Raw genomic sequence first — 15,543 nt, forward strand, 5'->3', positions numbered from 1 at the left:
CAAACTGTTGGACAATTATGGACCTAATGGCTGGAATAGTGCAGATGAAGCATTGGGGGGGGGGGGGTCCTCCATTTTGTAGATAGCTAGTAGATATATTTTAGTTACATTTCAAAGGGCCTTTGGCTATACTAGTGTTTTTTGTTTGTTTGTTTGTTTTGCATGAGCCTGAAATCTGATATGCAGGTGAATCCTAATTATTGTCTGGGAAGATGATGTCATGCCTGGGAAAAGGACCAGAAAGCTGGATCAGGGAAGAGAGTAGCTTCCAAATATGGGAAAAGGTTATAAATATTACTGTAAACCCCATCAATCTAATGTTATCTGGGACCCATAATTAGCTTAGGAACCCAGGTAACCTCTATATCCCTCTAGATCTGAACTCACGTTCTGTGGTCATTAGTAGGAACATTCCATGCTGCCCCAGTATCGACCCATCTTCCTCAGGGGTATCATAGAGTATGTTGTCCATCCTCCCTTTAGCTTTAGAGTGAGTGAGAGAACTGTAATAGGAAGTAGGTGAGGAGGATATCTACATCTAAGTGGACACTATTTCATTATAAACTTGATACTGACTCACTAAAGACTATTGTGTATTTTTGCTTTCAGGTATATATTTTGCCCTAATTTATAGATACCTGTGAACATAGGCTCTATCTTATGGGGCCTGGCCTATATCTAGGTTTTGGGACTTTGTTATGAAATGAACCTCCTGGAATGGAACTAGAGAATACCATGAAAGGAAAGGTCTCACCTGAGTGATGAGGGTGAAGGGTTGGCAATCCATGCCTGATGTATCTGTACATATTCTGAGGTGAAGCATGCTGAGATGGTACTTGTTGCATTGATTAGGTTGGAATCAGTGGATGCAATATCATTTGGCCTGACTTGAGAGAAGCATGCAGGGAAATAAGCACCACCACAGAGGTTCCAGGATTGGGAGAAACATAGGTTCTATAGATGAAGGAGGAGATTCCTGTTGTCTTAGGGTTTAAGAAGACAGTAGATAGTTATTGCAATAATTACAGTATTTGGCAATTGGGTTAACTTTGAAGAATCTTTTTGTGAGGATTTGCTTTATCATACACACCCTCACCATATTTCATGTCCTTTGACATTGTTTGCATAGAGCTATGCCACCAGTTGAATTTGTTCTCCTTGGACTAAGCTTTTAAGAGAGTCAACATATCAAAGACTCAGCCTATGTATTAAAAAGACTCAGTCTGTGCTTTAAAAAGTTTGAGATATTACAGATATTCAATCAATTTTTCCCCTCATATTAATTAAATAGTGATTTATACGAATTGATAGGAATGTACATAAACACCATTCCCACCACCAAGATTATGTCCCATCCTACCCACCCCACCCCCCTGCCCCATGAAGCTGAGCATTCACACTCACCCTCCACCCAGGGTTTTTTTCTTTAGTCCCCTGCTCCAAATTCAGTCAACTCCTTCTTTGAATTTCCCTTTCTGTTCTTCGTTCTCAACTTCTGTTTATGAGTGGAATCATCCCATACTTCCCTTTATCTTTCTGACTTAGGTCAATTAAAATAATTCCTTCTAGCTCCATCCAAGATGGGTCAGGGAAGGTGGGTTCATTGTTCTTAACAGCTGCGTAGTATTCCATTATGTATATATACCATAGCTTCCTTAGTCACTCATCTGTTGTTGGGCACCTGGGTTTCTTCCAGGTTTCAGCTATAAGGAATTGTGCTGCTGTGAACATAGGTGCACACATAACTTTTTGGTTGGGTGTTAGGGAGTCCTTGGGGTATATCCCCAGGAGAGGAATTACTGGGTCATATGGAAGGTCCATGTCTAGTCTTGTGAGAGTTCTCCAGACTGCTCTCCACAGAGGCTGGACCAATTTACATTCCCACCAGCAGTGCAGAAGGGTTCCTCTGTCCCCACAGCCTCTTCAGCATTTGTTTCTGCTGTCCTTTTTGATGTATGCCATTCTCAAAGGAGTGAGGTGGTATCTCAATGTTGTCTTTATTTGCATTTCTCTTACAATCAACTACCTGGAGCAATTTTTCATATGTTTGTTATCCTTTTGGATCTCCTCTGTAGTAAATGTTTTATTCATAACCTCCGCCCATTATTGAATGGGGTCATTTGCTTTTTTGCTGCTAAATTTGCAGAGCTCTTACTATATTTTGGTTATTAGTATCGTGTCTAATGTATGGCATGTGAAGATCTTCTTCCATGCTGTTAGGGGTCTCTGTTTTTGTGATAGTTTCTTTGCTGTTCAGAAGCTTTTCAATTTGATGTAGTCCCATTGGTTTCTTTCTGCTTTAGTCTTCCTTGCAGTTGGGTTTGTTTCATCAAAAATGTCCTTGAGGTTTAGGTGAGAAAGTATTCCACCAATGTTTTCTTCTAACTATCTGATAGTTTCTGGTCTAACATCCAGGTCCTTGATCCATTTGGAGTTGACTTTTGTTTCTGGTGAGATAAGGTGGTTCAGTTTCATTTTTCTGCATGTTTAAATCCAGTTTTCCCAGCACCATTTATTGAAGAGAGCCTCCTTCCTTCATTTAATACTTTGGGCCCCCTTATCAAAGATTTGTTGTCCATAGGTGTGGGGGTTTAGTTCTGGGCTTTCAGTTCTATTCCACTGGTCTGTGTGCCTATATTTGTTCCAGCACCAGGCTGTTTTGATGATGATGGCCTTAAAATATAGTTTGAGATCAGGGAGTATGATCCCTCCATTTCTGTTTCTTTTCCTCAAGATGGTTTTTGGCAATTCTAGGTGTTTTCTGGTTCCAGTTAAATGATTGTAGTTTTTATTCTATTCTCTTAAAGAAGCTTGGTGGAACTTTGATGGGTATCTCATTAAATTTGTATAGGGCTCTGCGGAGAATATTCATTTTGATGATTTTTATTCTTCCAATCCATGAGCATGGGATGTCTTTCCATTTCTTGGTATTAGTTTCTATTTCCTTGAATAGTGACTCATAGTTTTTAGTATGCAAGTCTTTCACTTCTTTGGTCAACTGTATTCCTAGGTATTTTATTGATTTTGCTGAAACAGTAAATGGGAGTGATTTCTGGATGTCTTCTTCAGATTTAGTGTTTGCATACTGATTTTTGTACATTGATTTTGTAGCCTGACACCTTGCTATATTGCCTAATAACTTCCAGTAGTTTTCTGCTCGATTCTTTAGGTTTTTCTATGTATACTATTATATCATGTGCAAATAGTAAGAGCTTGACTTCTTCCCTTCTGATCTGTATTCCTTTGATTTCATTCTCTTTTCTGATTGCTATAGTAAGAATTTCCAATAGTATGCTGAAGGGTAATGGTGATATTGGACAGCCCTGTGTAATCCTTGATCTGAGTGGGAGTGCTTTCAGCTTCTGTCCATTGAGTATGATGTTGGCTGTAGGTTTGCTATATATGGACTCCACTATCTTGAGGAATTTCCCATCTATTCCCATTTTTTTATAGTGTTTTGAGCATGAATGGGAATTTTTCAAAGGCTTTCTCTGCATCTGTCAAGATAATCATGTGTTTTTTGGACTTGCTTTTTGCCAGGCTAGCTTCATGGGCAGAAGACAGATGACCAGGGATTCATGGCTGAGCTGGGATGCAATGCAATGCCATGTTGGCTTTATTCATCTGCATTTATACTCTCCAGGAAGGAAGTGGTAGGGTGTAAAAACAGGTGTGACTAGGAATAGGGGGCGGAGTTAAAAGAAAGTGCAAACCAGTGGGATTAAACCAATGCCCTGCAGGCAGGGCAAGTCTCAGGTAAAACAGTGATTATGTAAATAGACCACAGTATTAAGCAATGCAACAGAAGGGGTCTTAGAAGTAGAATTAGAAGCAGACCAACAGCTTTTATTGATGTGGTGAATGACATAGATTGACTTGTGTATGTTAAACCAGCCTTGCATTCCTGGGATAAATCCCACTTGGTCATGATGAACAATCTTTTTGATATGTTGCTGTATCTAGTTGGCCAGGATATTGTTTAATATTTTGGCATCTATGTTCATCAGGGATAATGGTCTGTAGTTTTCCTTTTTTGTTATGTCCCTATAAGCTTTTGGTATCAGGGTGATGTCAGAGTATTCCTGTTTCTTCAATCTTGTGGAAGAGCTTTAGAAGTATAGGTATTAACTGTTTCCTGAAGGGTTTGTAGAATTTGTTTGTGAAGCCACTTGGTCCAGGACTTTTGTTGTTGGGTAGATTCTTAATAATGGTTTCAATTTCTTTGTCTGTGACTGGTGCATTTAGGTTTTGTAGTTCTTTTTTTTTTTTTTTTCCTTTTTTTAATTTTTTTCAATATTTAGTTATTCCCTTTTTTGTCCTTGTTGTTGTATTGTTGTAGTTATTATTGTTGTTGTTGTTGGATAGGACAGAGAGAAATGGAGAGAGGAGGGGAAGACAGAGAGGATGAGAGAAAGACAGACACCTGCAGACCAGCTTCACCGCCTGTGAAGCGACTCCCCTGCAGGTGGGGAGCCAGGGGCTCGAACCGGGATCCTTACACCGGTCCTTGCGCTTTGCGCCACCTGCGCTTAACCCGCTGCGCTACCGCCTGACTCCCAGGTTTTGTAGTTCTTGCTTTCCCTTCCCTCAGGTTCTTTCTTCAGTTCAGTTATAGTATTAGCTTGTTCTGCTAATTGACCTTTTAGTTCAGCTATTTCAGCTTTCAGTTCTCTGATTACTACAAGGTAGCTAGTATTTTCCTTAAGGATCTCATCTGTTGTTTCCCTAATTCTGATTGCCCTTTCCTCCATAGTTGCCTGCATTTCTGCGATTATCAAGTTTACTACTGCTTGCATACTTTTCTTATCTGTGGTTACTTCTGACTGATTTGGAGTTTCTTCCAGGACCCTGTCTTGATTCATTGTGGTTGCAGTTTTATTTGCTCTTGATTTATCTTTTTTTTATGTGTTTTTTATTTTTCTGTTTTGTCATTCTTCAGCTGTTGTGTTTTGACTACAAGCCACGCTATGCTAAACACTTTTATGATAAATGCAGTCACCAACCTCATAAATTACAAATAATAGTAACGGAAGCAGGGATTGATGCAGAGAGAGAGAGAAGGAAATCAAATAGGAAAAGAATTGGAATGACACCCCTATTGAGCCAGGAATCTTGGTAAAGAAAACGGCTCAGCAGGAAGCCTGCTAGTAGCAGCTCTCCAACCCCTGGGGTCTGGTTTTGGGGTGGGGGGGAGGGGTGCTCGTCAGGAAAAATCAGAAGATTTCCTTTCTTTTTCCTCCATTTTCTAACCCAAGATTGAGGTATAGTCATCTCTTTGCTGTCACACTTAGGACCCCTTTTTCACTGTGCTACTGACAGTATAATGTCCTACCTATCAGGCTGCTGTTGTGGAGCTCACACCAGCAACTGCCTCCAAGTCATCATCTTGGCTCCACCCATTCCATTCCTCCACCTATTTTTAATCCTTTTTTTTTTTTTTGCTACCAGGATTATTGCAGGGGCATAGTACCAGCACCACAAATCCATGAACCCACTGTTCCTGGTGGCCATTTTTAAAATTTCTATTATACTTACTAGAACAAAGAGAAACTGTGAGGGGAGGAGAGGTAAAGAGGGAGAGAGAAAGATACCTGCAGACCTGCTTCAATACTTTTGAAGAACCCTAATGCAGGTGGAAAGCTAGGGCTCGAACCTGGGTCCTTGCAAATGGTAATAGGTGTGCTTAACCAGATATGCCACCACCTAGACACTCTTACCATCTTATATAGGAGAAGCAAATGAGAAAATAACATGGAGGGGCACTGGGGAGACAGCATAATGGTTTTGCAAAAGACTTTCATGCCAGAGGCTCCAAAATCCCAGGCTAAATCCTCAGCCCCACCATAAGCCAGAGCTGAGCAGTACTCTGGTAGCTTTCTGTGTGTATCTTTCTTTATCTCTTTCATTTAAAATAAGTAAATAAAAAAGAAAGAAAGAAAGAAAGAAAGAAAGAAAGAAAGAAAGAAAGAAAGAAAGAAAGAAACTAGAAAAAAAAAAAAAGGAAAAAAAACATGGAGGGTCTTATCTACTCTCTGCTGCTCACTGCCTCCCAGGTCCATGCTGGAATTCTCAGGGGTCTTCTAGGACAGGGGTCCTTAACTGTTTCTTAAATGGTAAATACTTTATACTTGGGGGCCACACCACCCAGCTCTGCCTTAATAGCACAGAAATGCCCCCAGACAACAGATAAAGGGAAGGATGTGTCAATGTGTGAATGAAACCAGATCAGGGCCTGCAGTGGCCTTTGAAGCACAGTTTTCAGCCCTCTGCTCCCAGGCCTGGTTTCTCTGAATGTGGTGTAGATGAGCCTGGGATACAACTGAGACAAAATTCCTCAGGGGACCTACTAAAGAAGGATCTGCATTTGCCACCAGTACAAAGGCTTTTGGTGTATACAAAGGCTTTGGGCCTCTCTTTGGACCTGACTTTCTCTTACTAAGGGATTAGAGTGAGAAGGTACAGGTATGATCAGGGACAGCTCTAATCCTTAACTATGTGCCACCCTGTTGATGCCACCCTAGTGAGTAAATACAGACGGTGTGATGTCCATCTCTCTTTTTTATTTATTTATTTATTTATTTATTTATTTATTTATTTATTTATTTAAGAAAGGAGACATTAACAAAACCGTAGGATAGGAGGGGTACAACTCCACACAATTCCCACCACCCAATCTCCATATCCCACGCCTTCCCCTGATAGCTTTCCCATTCTCTTAATGTCATTTATGCATCACTCCTGATATAAATCAACTTCACTGTTACTGGAATTTTGGGCTAAATCATTTGTTTTCATGGAACATTGTATAGTTGTAGGATGCATGCTAGCATGTTTAGCCTCTTGATACCAGTAGAATCCCCCTATCTCCTAACAGCCCACAGTATCTCCAGACCAGATGTTTTCAGTTGGCCAAGGATCACTGCTGAAGCCTGTGCATGAGGTTCTTTGGAGGGAAACTCCTTGAGGATTCACTCTCACATATTATTGGATTGAGACCAAGTAGAATGTCAGCTGAGCTGTGTCAGTGGAGAGGTGTCTGCCCTCTCTGTTGAGCATGCTACATGAAGCAAGAGGGGCTTTACTGTTATTTTGATTATAATTTTTAATTATCAGGATGGCATCTGATTCCTCGCACATTAGTTTACATTGGCAAATACACAAAAGTTTACATTTACATTCCTAGCACATTAGTTTACATTACCTGGATCAAAGAGAGCCACTAAATTAGCAGAAACAATTAGAGAAGGTTGTGTCCACATCCTTTTTTAAAAAAAAAATATTTATTTATTCCTTTTTGTTGCCCTTCTTGTTTTATTGTTGTGGTTATTATTGTTATTATTGATGTCATTGTTGTTGGATAGGACAGAAGAAGTGTAGAGAGGAGGGGGAGAGAAAGATAGACACCTGCAGACCCACTTCACCATTTGTGAAGTGACTCCCCTGAAGGTGGGGAGCCAGGGGCTGGAAATGGGATCCTTATGCCTCTCCTTGCGCTTTGTGCCACCTGCGCTTAACCCGCTGTGCTACCGCCCTACTCCCCACAATCTTTTTTTAACAAAAATATTTATTTATTTTAATAAAAGAGGTCAAGGGAGAGTAGATAGAGACAGAGATACACAAGAGCACTGTTCACCTCTGGATCAGTGCTCTGGTGGTACTGAGGACTGTTCCTGTGACTTCAGATCCTCAAGTCTAAAGTCTTTTTCATAATCATTGTGTTGTCTCTCCAGCCTGTTGTGCCCACAGTCTTGACTAGAAGCTGGTTCATCAATCACTCTGGGGAAGATACTGCAGCTCACTCAGTATCCTGAGCTGCTTTGTGTCCCCAGCTCAGGATCTAGTAACTTAGCACTTCATTCCCCCTTCCTCTTGCCTATCCTGCCAGTACATGCTGGGTACTCCCCCATGCTCCCAGAGATGCTGTGGAGGTCACCAGCCATAGAGAGGAATGGTTTCTTTGTAGTAGGTTGACACTATGGGCAAACTATCTTTACCTTTTGTGATCCTTATCTCTAAAGACAGAAAACCATACTTGGGCTCATTGCTCACCGGTCTTTGTTTCCATCCTGCAGGCATGAGACTTTGTGTGGTAAAAGGTGCTGCTATGCACACTGAGCTGTCATCCCTGTGACAAACTCCAGGACTATTTCGCCTGTCTTCCCAGAGTACTGGCCAGAGGTGCCACTAACTCACTCATCAAAACCTTTGATGGGTTTCTATTGGTCATGTAAAATGGTCATCCTTGATTCTGCTTCTTTTAATAAGAAACTCATCCAGACCTTTTAATAAGAAACTCACCCAGACCCAGAGATGGATTAATAACATCTACATCAATCTCAGGTCCTTATCTTATTATTCTGGATATAATTTTTCATTATCAGGACAGAAGCTGATTCCTAGCACATTAGTATACAGTGGAAATTACCAAGAGCAGAGAGAGCTCCTAAATTAGCAGAAACAATAACACCTGTCAGGTAAAGGAAGCAAGAATCCCCACACAACACGCACTGCCCTCTGGGATGACATCTGAATTACAGAGAGTTAGAGGATGGAGTTAATGTTGACCTTGGGTATGGAGAGAGAAAGAATTTCCTTTTTATTCTTTTGAATATTGATTCTATGTGTTCTTAGAGTGACATCATTGTCAATCCAGTCACAACCCACCCCAACAACTGGCATCAATCTACCCAAGGGTCAGCTGACCCAGAGTAGTATGGGTTTTGGACATATGTCATTTAATGACCACCAGATCTATCTAGAGGAATGGTTATGGATGATGTCAATGCCAAGGAAGATCTGAAGAAGGAGAAGTTTGGGGGATGTCCTCCTAAGTGGGGTGACATTTGCACAGATTGTGGAGCATCTTGGCCCTGACTTCAGGAGGATACATTCTCCACACCATGATCCTTTGAAGCGAGCATTCTGTTTTTCTTAACATGTTGTTTCTTTTTGGTGTTCTTAGAGGAATTTTAGACACATGGCTGAAATAATTCTGAGGGTCATTTATTGGAGAACTGGAGTTAGTAAATAAATCCCCTGAGTTTGCACTCCCCTTCATGAAGAATGCTTTTGAATTGGATTCTTAAAGGGAACTGTTGCAGGAAGCCATATTCCATAGTCTGACATCAAACAAATAAACCCAGTAGAGCAAAGCTAGATGTTCTGGCCCACCATGATAAATTAGCAGCTTTGGCTGTCTTTGATATACCCTTGAGAGTGGCCAGTGAAAATCTCAGAAGATAGCAAACCTTAAATGAGAGAAGGAAAAGGAAAGTTCTAGCATTCAGAATCAAAAGATTACAGTTTGCAACCCAGTTTTGACCAATCATTCAAATGGATGCAGACTCTCATTTATTTATGAATCCAACTAACTTCAGTTAGTTACCTAATGCACAGGTATGCAAATGGTAATCTCTGGGCCAAATGTATGAGCTCTTTGTGTACATAAAGTTTTATTGGCATACAGTCATATCCATTTGTTCCCATAGTGTCTGTGATACATTTGCCAGATAAGGCAGGGTTGAGTAATTGCAACAGAGTGCACACTGCCCTAAGAGCCAAGAGTTACTCTCTTCTCTACAGCCCAGTTTGCCTGCCAGGATTCATGCAAAGGCTTACAGCACTCACACTGATGGCAACACTTCTGGCATTTGGAGAGGACTCAGTGACTGGCCAGATTCTTTCTCTCTGTCTGTGTCTGCCTGTTTGTCTTTTTCTGGAGCTTTACCACTCTGAACCAACCTTTTCAGCAAGAAAACAAACAAGAAAACTGACAGAGACAGATACATGGAGAGAGGGAAAGACACTCTAGCACTGAAGAGATCACTAAGGCAGTAGGGGATTAAACTGATCCTGGATTGTGCACATGACAAAGCAGGGGTACTCTGAAAGTGAACTGATTTGCTGGTCCTGGGCAGACACTATGATTCCTCTCCAATTATTTTATTCTTTTCTGAATAAGCACCTTTTAAAGAGAAGAAAGGATGTAGCAACCTGTGGATTTCCCACCTTCCAACTTGCTTCTAAGTCTGCAATATTGTTTCAATATGTCCTAGCAAGAAAAACTGTTCTTGGCCCAGATGGTGACGCACCCTCTCCCCACCTACAGAGGGGTGCTTCATGAGTGGTGAAGCAGGTCTGCAAGTGTCTGTCTTTCTCCTTCTCTATCTCTCCCTCCTTTCTCAATTTCTCTTTGTCCTATTCAATAAAATTAGAAGGGAAAGGGGTGGGGTGGCCACTGGGATTGGTAGATTCATAGTACTAGCAAAAAAGCCCCAGCAACAACCCTAGTGGCAGAGAAAGAAAGGTGGTGGGGAGGGGTATGTGGAGAAAGAGGGAGGGAAGGAGGGCAGGAGGGAAAGAAGTGATCAAATACTGTTCTTACCACATGTGAAGAGAACCAGTTCATGTTCAACCATTCTTACTATGTGGTCTAAGGGATTTTTCTTATCACTATTGATTTCTTCTGCCAGAGCCCAGGAACCCATCAAAGCCTGTGGGCTATATGACTCTGCAAAGAATGTGTTAGGTGTAGTAAGAGGATTTCCCCTCTCGCTAGCTTGATCAGGAGAATATGACTACAGATGTATTACATTTGGAGTTAGACCTTTGATTGTTTCTGGGATTTCAAAACCTTCTATCTTATTTCTATCCAAGGACATGGCAACATCACTGTACTTCTCTGAGCATCAAACTTTTCACCTTTGAGGCAGGATGCAGAACATGAGTGTGGTTGATAGTCACTGTGAAAACATTAACACAATACCTGATTTAGGAAAGGTTTTCTAGAAAGAAAACCTTTGTCCAGCTTGTCCAGCTTTATCTTCTGGCCCTCTGCTTTTCCTATCCTTCAGCAGATGAGAATCGGCACTTTCCCATCCTCACTCACAGGCATAGAGGAGGGCCTTGAATGTCTGAGAGACAGCCAGTCATGGAGCTATTGGAAGCACTTTGGCAACTATAAAGTTTCATCCTAACAGAATTTCCTTAGTAACAAGATGAGAGATCATACTTTGGCAGAGACCTGGAATTTACAGGCCCTACACACAGTGGAGAATAGGTGGCAGGATATTCTGCTTTTGACTGAGGTATCATTGTTATCTTCCCACCCAAAGAATTTTAGCTGGTTATTAACACACATCATTTCTTCCAAGTTCTAATCTTGCAAGTCCTTAAGATAAATGTCACACAGAAGGCAGGAGGGCTTCAAAATAGGCAGACTTTGGAATTGTGCCAATGCTCTTCTGCTATTCCCCTGGCTTAATCTTCTACTTCCTAGTATGTGTTGCATATTGGTGTTGCAAAGTTCATTTTTATTAGTAATTTAATAATGATTGGCAAGATTGTAGGATAAGAGGGATACAATTCCCACCACTGGAGTTCCACATCCCATCCCTTCCACTGGAAGTGTCCCTGTTCTTTATCCCTCTGGGAGTATAGACCCAGAATCATTATGGGCTGCAGAAGGTGGGAGGTCTGGTTTCTGTAATTGCTTCTCCGCAGAACATAGGAGCTTTCAGGTGGATCTACACCCACAGCCTATTTCTGTCTTTCCCTAATGGGGTAAGACTGGAGAGGTAGGATTGCAGGACACATTGGTGAGGTTGTCTGCCCAGGGAAGTCAGGTTGGTGCCATTGTAACATCTGCAAGTTAGTGGCTGAAGAAGCATTAAGATATAAAGCAGAATAATTTTTTTTAATAATTAGGAACCTAAAAGTAATAATATAGCAGATAAGATTTAGGGTCTTCATGTTGGAAGAATCTAGGAAGTCTATTTTAAGTATATTCCAAGGGCCTCATGAGTTTACTAATTTCTGACTGAGCCTGACATGCAGGTGGGCTAAAAGTATGGAAAGTTCTATGTTGAACAATGTGCACAGAGCAGGGGTGGGTGTAAAGATGATGAATTTATCCCTTTCATAAGAGTCTTGAAGATGTATGAAGACTTGAGCAGAAGGCTGAATTTCTGTTCTAGAGTGCTCAAATCTTGTCCAGCTTTATCTTCTGGCCCTCTGCTTTTCCTATCCTTCAGCAGATGAGAATCAGCACTTTCCCATCCTCACTCACAGGCATAGAGGAGGGTCTTGAATGTCTGAGAGACAGCCAGTCATGGAGCTTTTGGAAGCACTTGGCTACTATAAAGCTTCAACCTAACAGATTTTCCTTAGCTACAAGATGAGAGATCATACTTTGGCAGAGACCTGGACCTCACAGGTCCCACAGTGGAGAATAGGTGGCAGGATATTCTGGTTTTGAAAGAGGACTCTCAGTGCCTCCAGCTAGGTCCAGCTTGCAGCTGAATCAGTTTTCACTGATCCTGTGGCTCTCTAGTCTCAGCCTGCTCTTCCAGAGCCTCTACTTCCAAAGGCATGAAATTCTCTCTGTTGACCTAGAAACCTCAGGCATGTTTTGCCAGAGAAACAAAGATTCACTTCTTGCCACAGGGGATGAGCTGTGACCTACCAAGAAATGACTAAAAGTGTGTGTGTGTGTGTGTGTGGTGTTGCCATGTACAAAGGTTCAAACCCCTAGTACCCATCTACCAAGGGGAAGGCTTCTTGAGTGGTGAAGTAGTGCTGCAAGTGTCTGTCTGTCCCTCTCTCTCCCTCTCTAGCCCCTCCCTCTCAATCTTCTCTGTTCTATCAAATAAAATTTCAAAAAATAATAATAAGATAGGTCTTAAGGTTGCTTCTATTTTAAAAAGAAAGATATAACTAAAAGTTTTTTAGCATAGGCTCACAATATTCTCCAAGACTGTAAAAGCTAGGTCCTCCCTCCACTAACACAGAAACGAAGGGGGAGGAAGGTATATGCTAACCAACACTGAGGTACATAAAGTCAGAGTTCAGAATGTCATACTGCTGCTCTCAGTATGGACATTGCACTGAAGTCTTTTAATCCTAAATTGTTTGCAGAATTCACACAACCCAGATAGATGTTTTTGTTTGTTTTTGTTTTTAGATAGAAACAGAGTAGCAGAGAAAGGAACCACAACACCGAAGCTTCCTTGGTGTAGTGAAGGCCGGGCTTGAACCTGGGTCATATACATGGCAAAGCAGCACATTATCCAAGTGAGTTTTTTCTGCTAGTCTCCAAAGTGTTCTTATCTGCCACTGCTGGTGATGACAGCCCTTTTGAGGGCTGCTGCCAGTAGTGAAGTGTGTAATGCACACCTGATGGTTGCTACCACTTCTTGAGTGTACGTCACCAGAATCCTCACCATCACTATCACAGCCACTATCATGGCCAACACCAGCACCATTGCTGTCACTATCACCCCATCAACATTCCATCCTTCTTCTTTTCACAGAAGCACAGGATGAGCACATGTTCTAGCATGGACAGTTTCCCCACTGGGAAAGAGACAGAGGGCCAGCCGAGTGGCCATCCTCTCTGCTTGTCCATTGAACTCAACATCCTTTCCACACAGGTGGAGTTGAGGCTTGGAGGAAATGGTGACTAAATAGGCGTTAATGAGGGTGGTGGAAACACCTATCTTGATAAGATTGAGGGTGGTCTCTGAGTCTCTGGAAAGTTGACTTGGCAGTCACAGAGAAGAGAACTGGCCAAGGGGCTAACTGATGCCACCCACTGGTTATAGATATACTGGGAACCATTGATCAGAACTAGTTGTAAACAGTCTTTTTTTTTTTTTTTTTTTTTTTTTTGCCTCCAGGGTTGTTGATGCAATTGGTGCCTGCACTACAAATCCACTGCTTTTGGTGGCCATCTTTTTTCCATTGTTATTGCTGTTATTGTTGTTGTTGTTGCTGCTGCTGCTGCTATTGTTAGATAAGACATAAATTGAAAGAGGAGGGGAAGACAGAGGAGAAAAAAAAACATAAACACCTGCAGAACTGCTTCACCACTTGTGAAGTGACCCCCACCCCTCTGCAGGATACTTGAACCAGGATACTTGAGCCAGCCCTTGAACTTCACACTATGTGAGCTCAACCCTGTGCACTACCACCCAGCTCCCAAGCACTGTCACTTTTACAAATGAGCACCTGGAGGGTTGGGTGGTCATGCATCTGGTTGATTGCACATGTAACAATGCTCAAGGACCAGGGTTCAAGCTCCCAGTCTCCATCTGCAGGGGGAAAGCTTCATGAGTGGTGAAGCAGATCTGAAGGTGTTTCTCTATCTTTCTTCCTCTCTCTTACCTCTTGATACCTGGCTGTTTCTATCAAATAAATAAAGATAATAAAATTTAAAAGGGGCACCTGGGTCAGACTGGTGCAACTGATTGAACACACGTTACCATATGCAAGGATATAAATTCAAGGCCCTTGGGAGCTGGGTGGTGCCAAACTCAGTTAAGCACACAAAGTACAATGAATTCAAGGTCTCCATCCCCCACCTACCAAGAAGGAAGCTTCAAGAATGGTAAAGCAGTTTTGCAGCTGTCTCCCCACTCTGTCTCCCCTCCTCCTCTTGTTTCTCTCTGTTCTCGCAAATATAAAGGAAGAAATGGCCAGCAGGAATGGTGGATTTGTACTGCAGGCACTGATCCCCAGCAATAACTTTGATGACAATAGAGAAATAAGTAAAAATGGCCATCTCGTGGACCGAGATGGTACAGTCGATTAATCTTTGTACCCTCAAGTATGAGGGCCTCAGATCCCCAACATTACAGAGAGTGATATACATATGAGAGTGATACCCTGGTGTCCTCTCTCTCTCTCTCTCTCTCTTTCTTTCCTCTCTCATAAACCTTTAAAAACAATTTAAAAAATTAAACCAGGCATTTGCAGCTGCCCTGATACTTAGAATCCAGGGCAGAGCTTCCTCAGGTGAGAGGAGACAAGACTTCTGTAAGAAGTGTTTCAGCCAGAGCTTACCTGCCCCAGTGAGGGGCTTGACAGGGACCTGAAGGAACATTGCTGCCCATAGCCACATCATGACTCAGGACTATGATGGCTGTATGTTAAGAAAGACCACAGTTGGTGCTCCTCTCAGCACCTTATTGGTGGGAGGTAGAGGGTGGGCAGAAGGGACTGGGTATCTACGCTATCCTCCTAGTGTTCATCTCAGCCCCTTGCTGGAGCTGTGGCAGGCTGTGCTGGGAGATCTGGCCCTCACAGCCAACTGTTAGGAGTGCTCTGCCCTCCCTGGGTTCACTTCAGGGTTCTGGGTTGACCCTCCTGTCCCCTTCTTTGTTTTCAGGTTTGGCTGTCCATCAGATCATCACCATCACCGTCTCTCTCATCATGGTGATAGCTGCTCTGATTACAACTCTTGTCTTAAAAAGCTGGTAAGGATTTTTGGCCCTTTGGGTCCAGACTGGAGGGGCTGGAGGGCCCCCCCCAGGGCAGCACCCACAGATAGCTCCATACTTCCAAGATGCGCCCAGTCACATCCAAGGGAGTAGCTTTGCCTTTTGTTAGAGAGTCTGCTGTGGGCCCCTCTCTCACCTGCCACAACCTTTCATGCTGGCCCTAGGGCAGCTTGATGTCAGCCAGTGTCCCCCTCTCTGATTTTATCCATGAGGCTTGCCTGTGAGGCACAAGTACACTTGACATTCAAACCTTTCCCTCAGTGCC

The 15,543-nt window shown here is 42.4% G+C and overlaps 1 protein-coding gene across 2 annotated transcripts in view; it reads left to right on the forward strand.

The window, feature by feature from the left end:
• Positions 1-15,543, forward strand: part of AJAP1 (adherens junctions associated protein 1) — a 126,870-nt gene that overhangs the window by 99,956 nt on the left and 11,371 nt on the right. For both annotated transcript variants that reach the window (XM_007527244.3, XM_060201316.1), the window contains exon 3: positions 15,167-15,254. In XM_007527244.3, coding sequence (XP_007527306.2) covers positions 15,167-15,254 — 88 coding nt within the window. The remainder of the gene's footprint in view (positions 1-15,166; positions 15,255-15,543) is intronic.

Source organism: Erinaceus europaeus, chromosome 11, assembly GCF_950295315.1.
Source record: "Erinaceus europaeus chromosome 11, mEriEur2.1, whole genome shotgun sequence".
Taxonomy (NCBI): Eukaryota; Metazoa; Chordata; class Mammalia; order Eulipotyphla; family Erinaceidae; genus Erinaceus; species Erinaceus europaeus.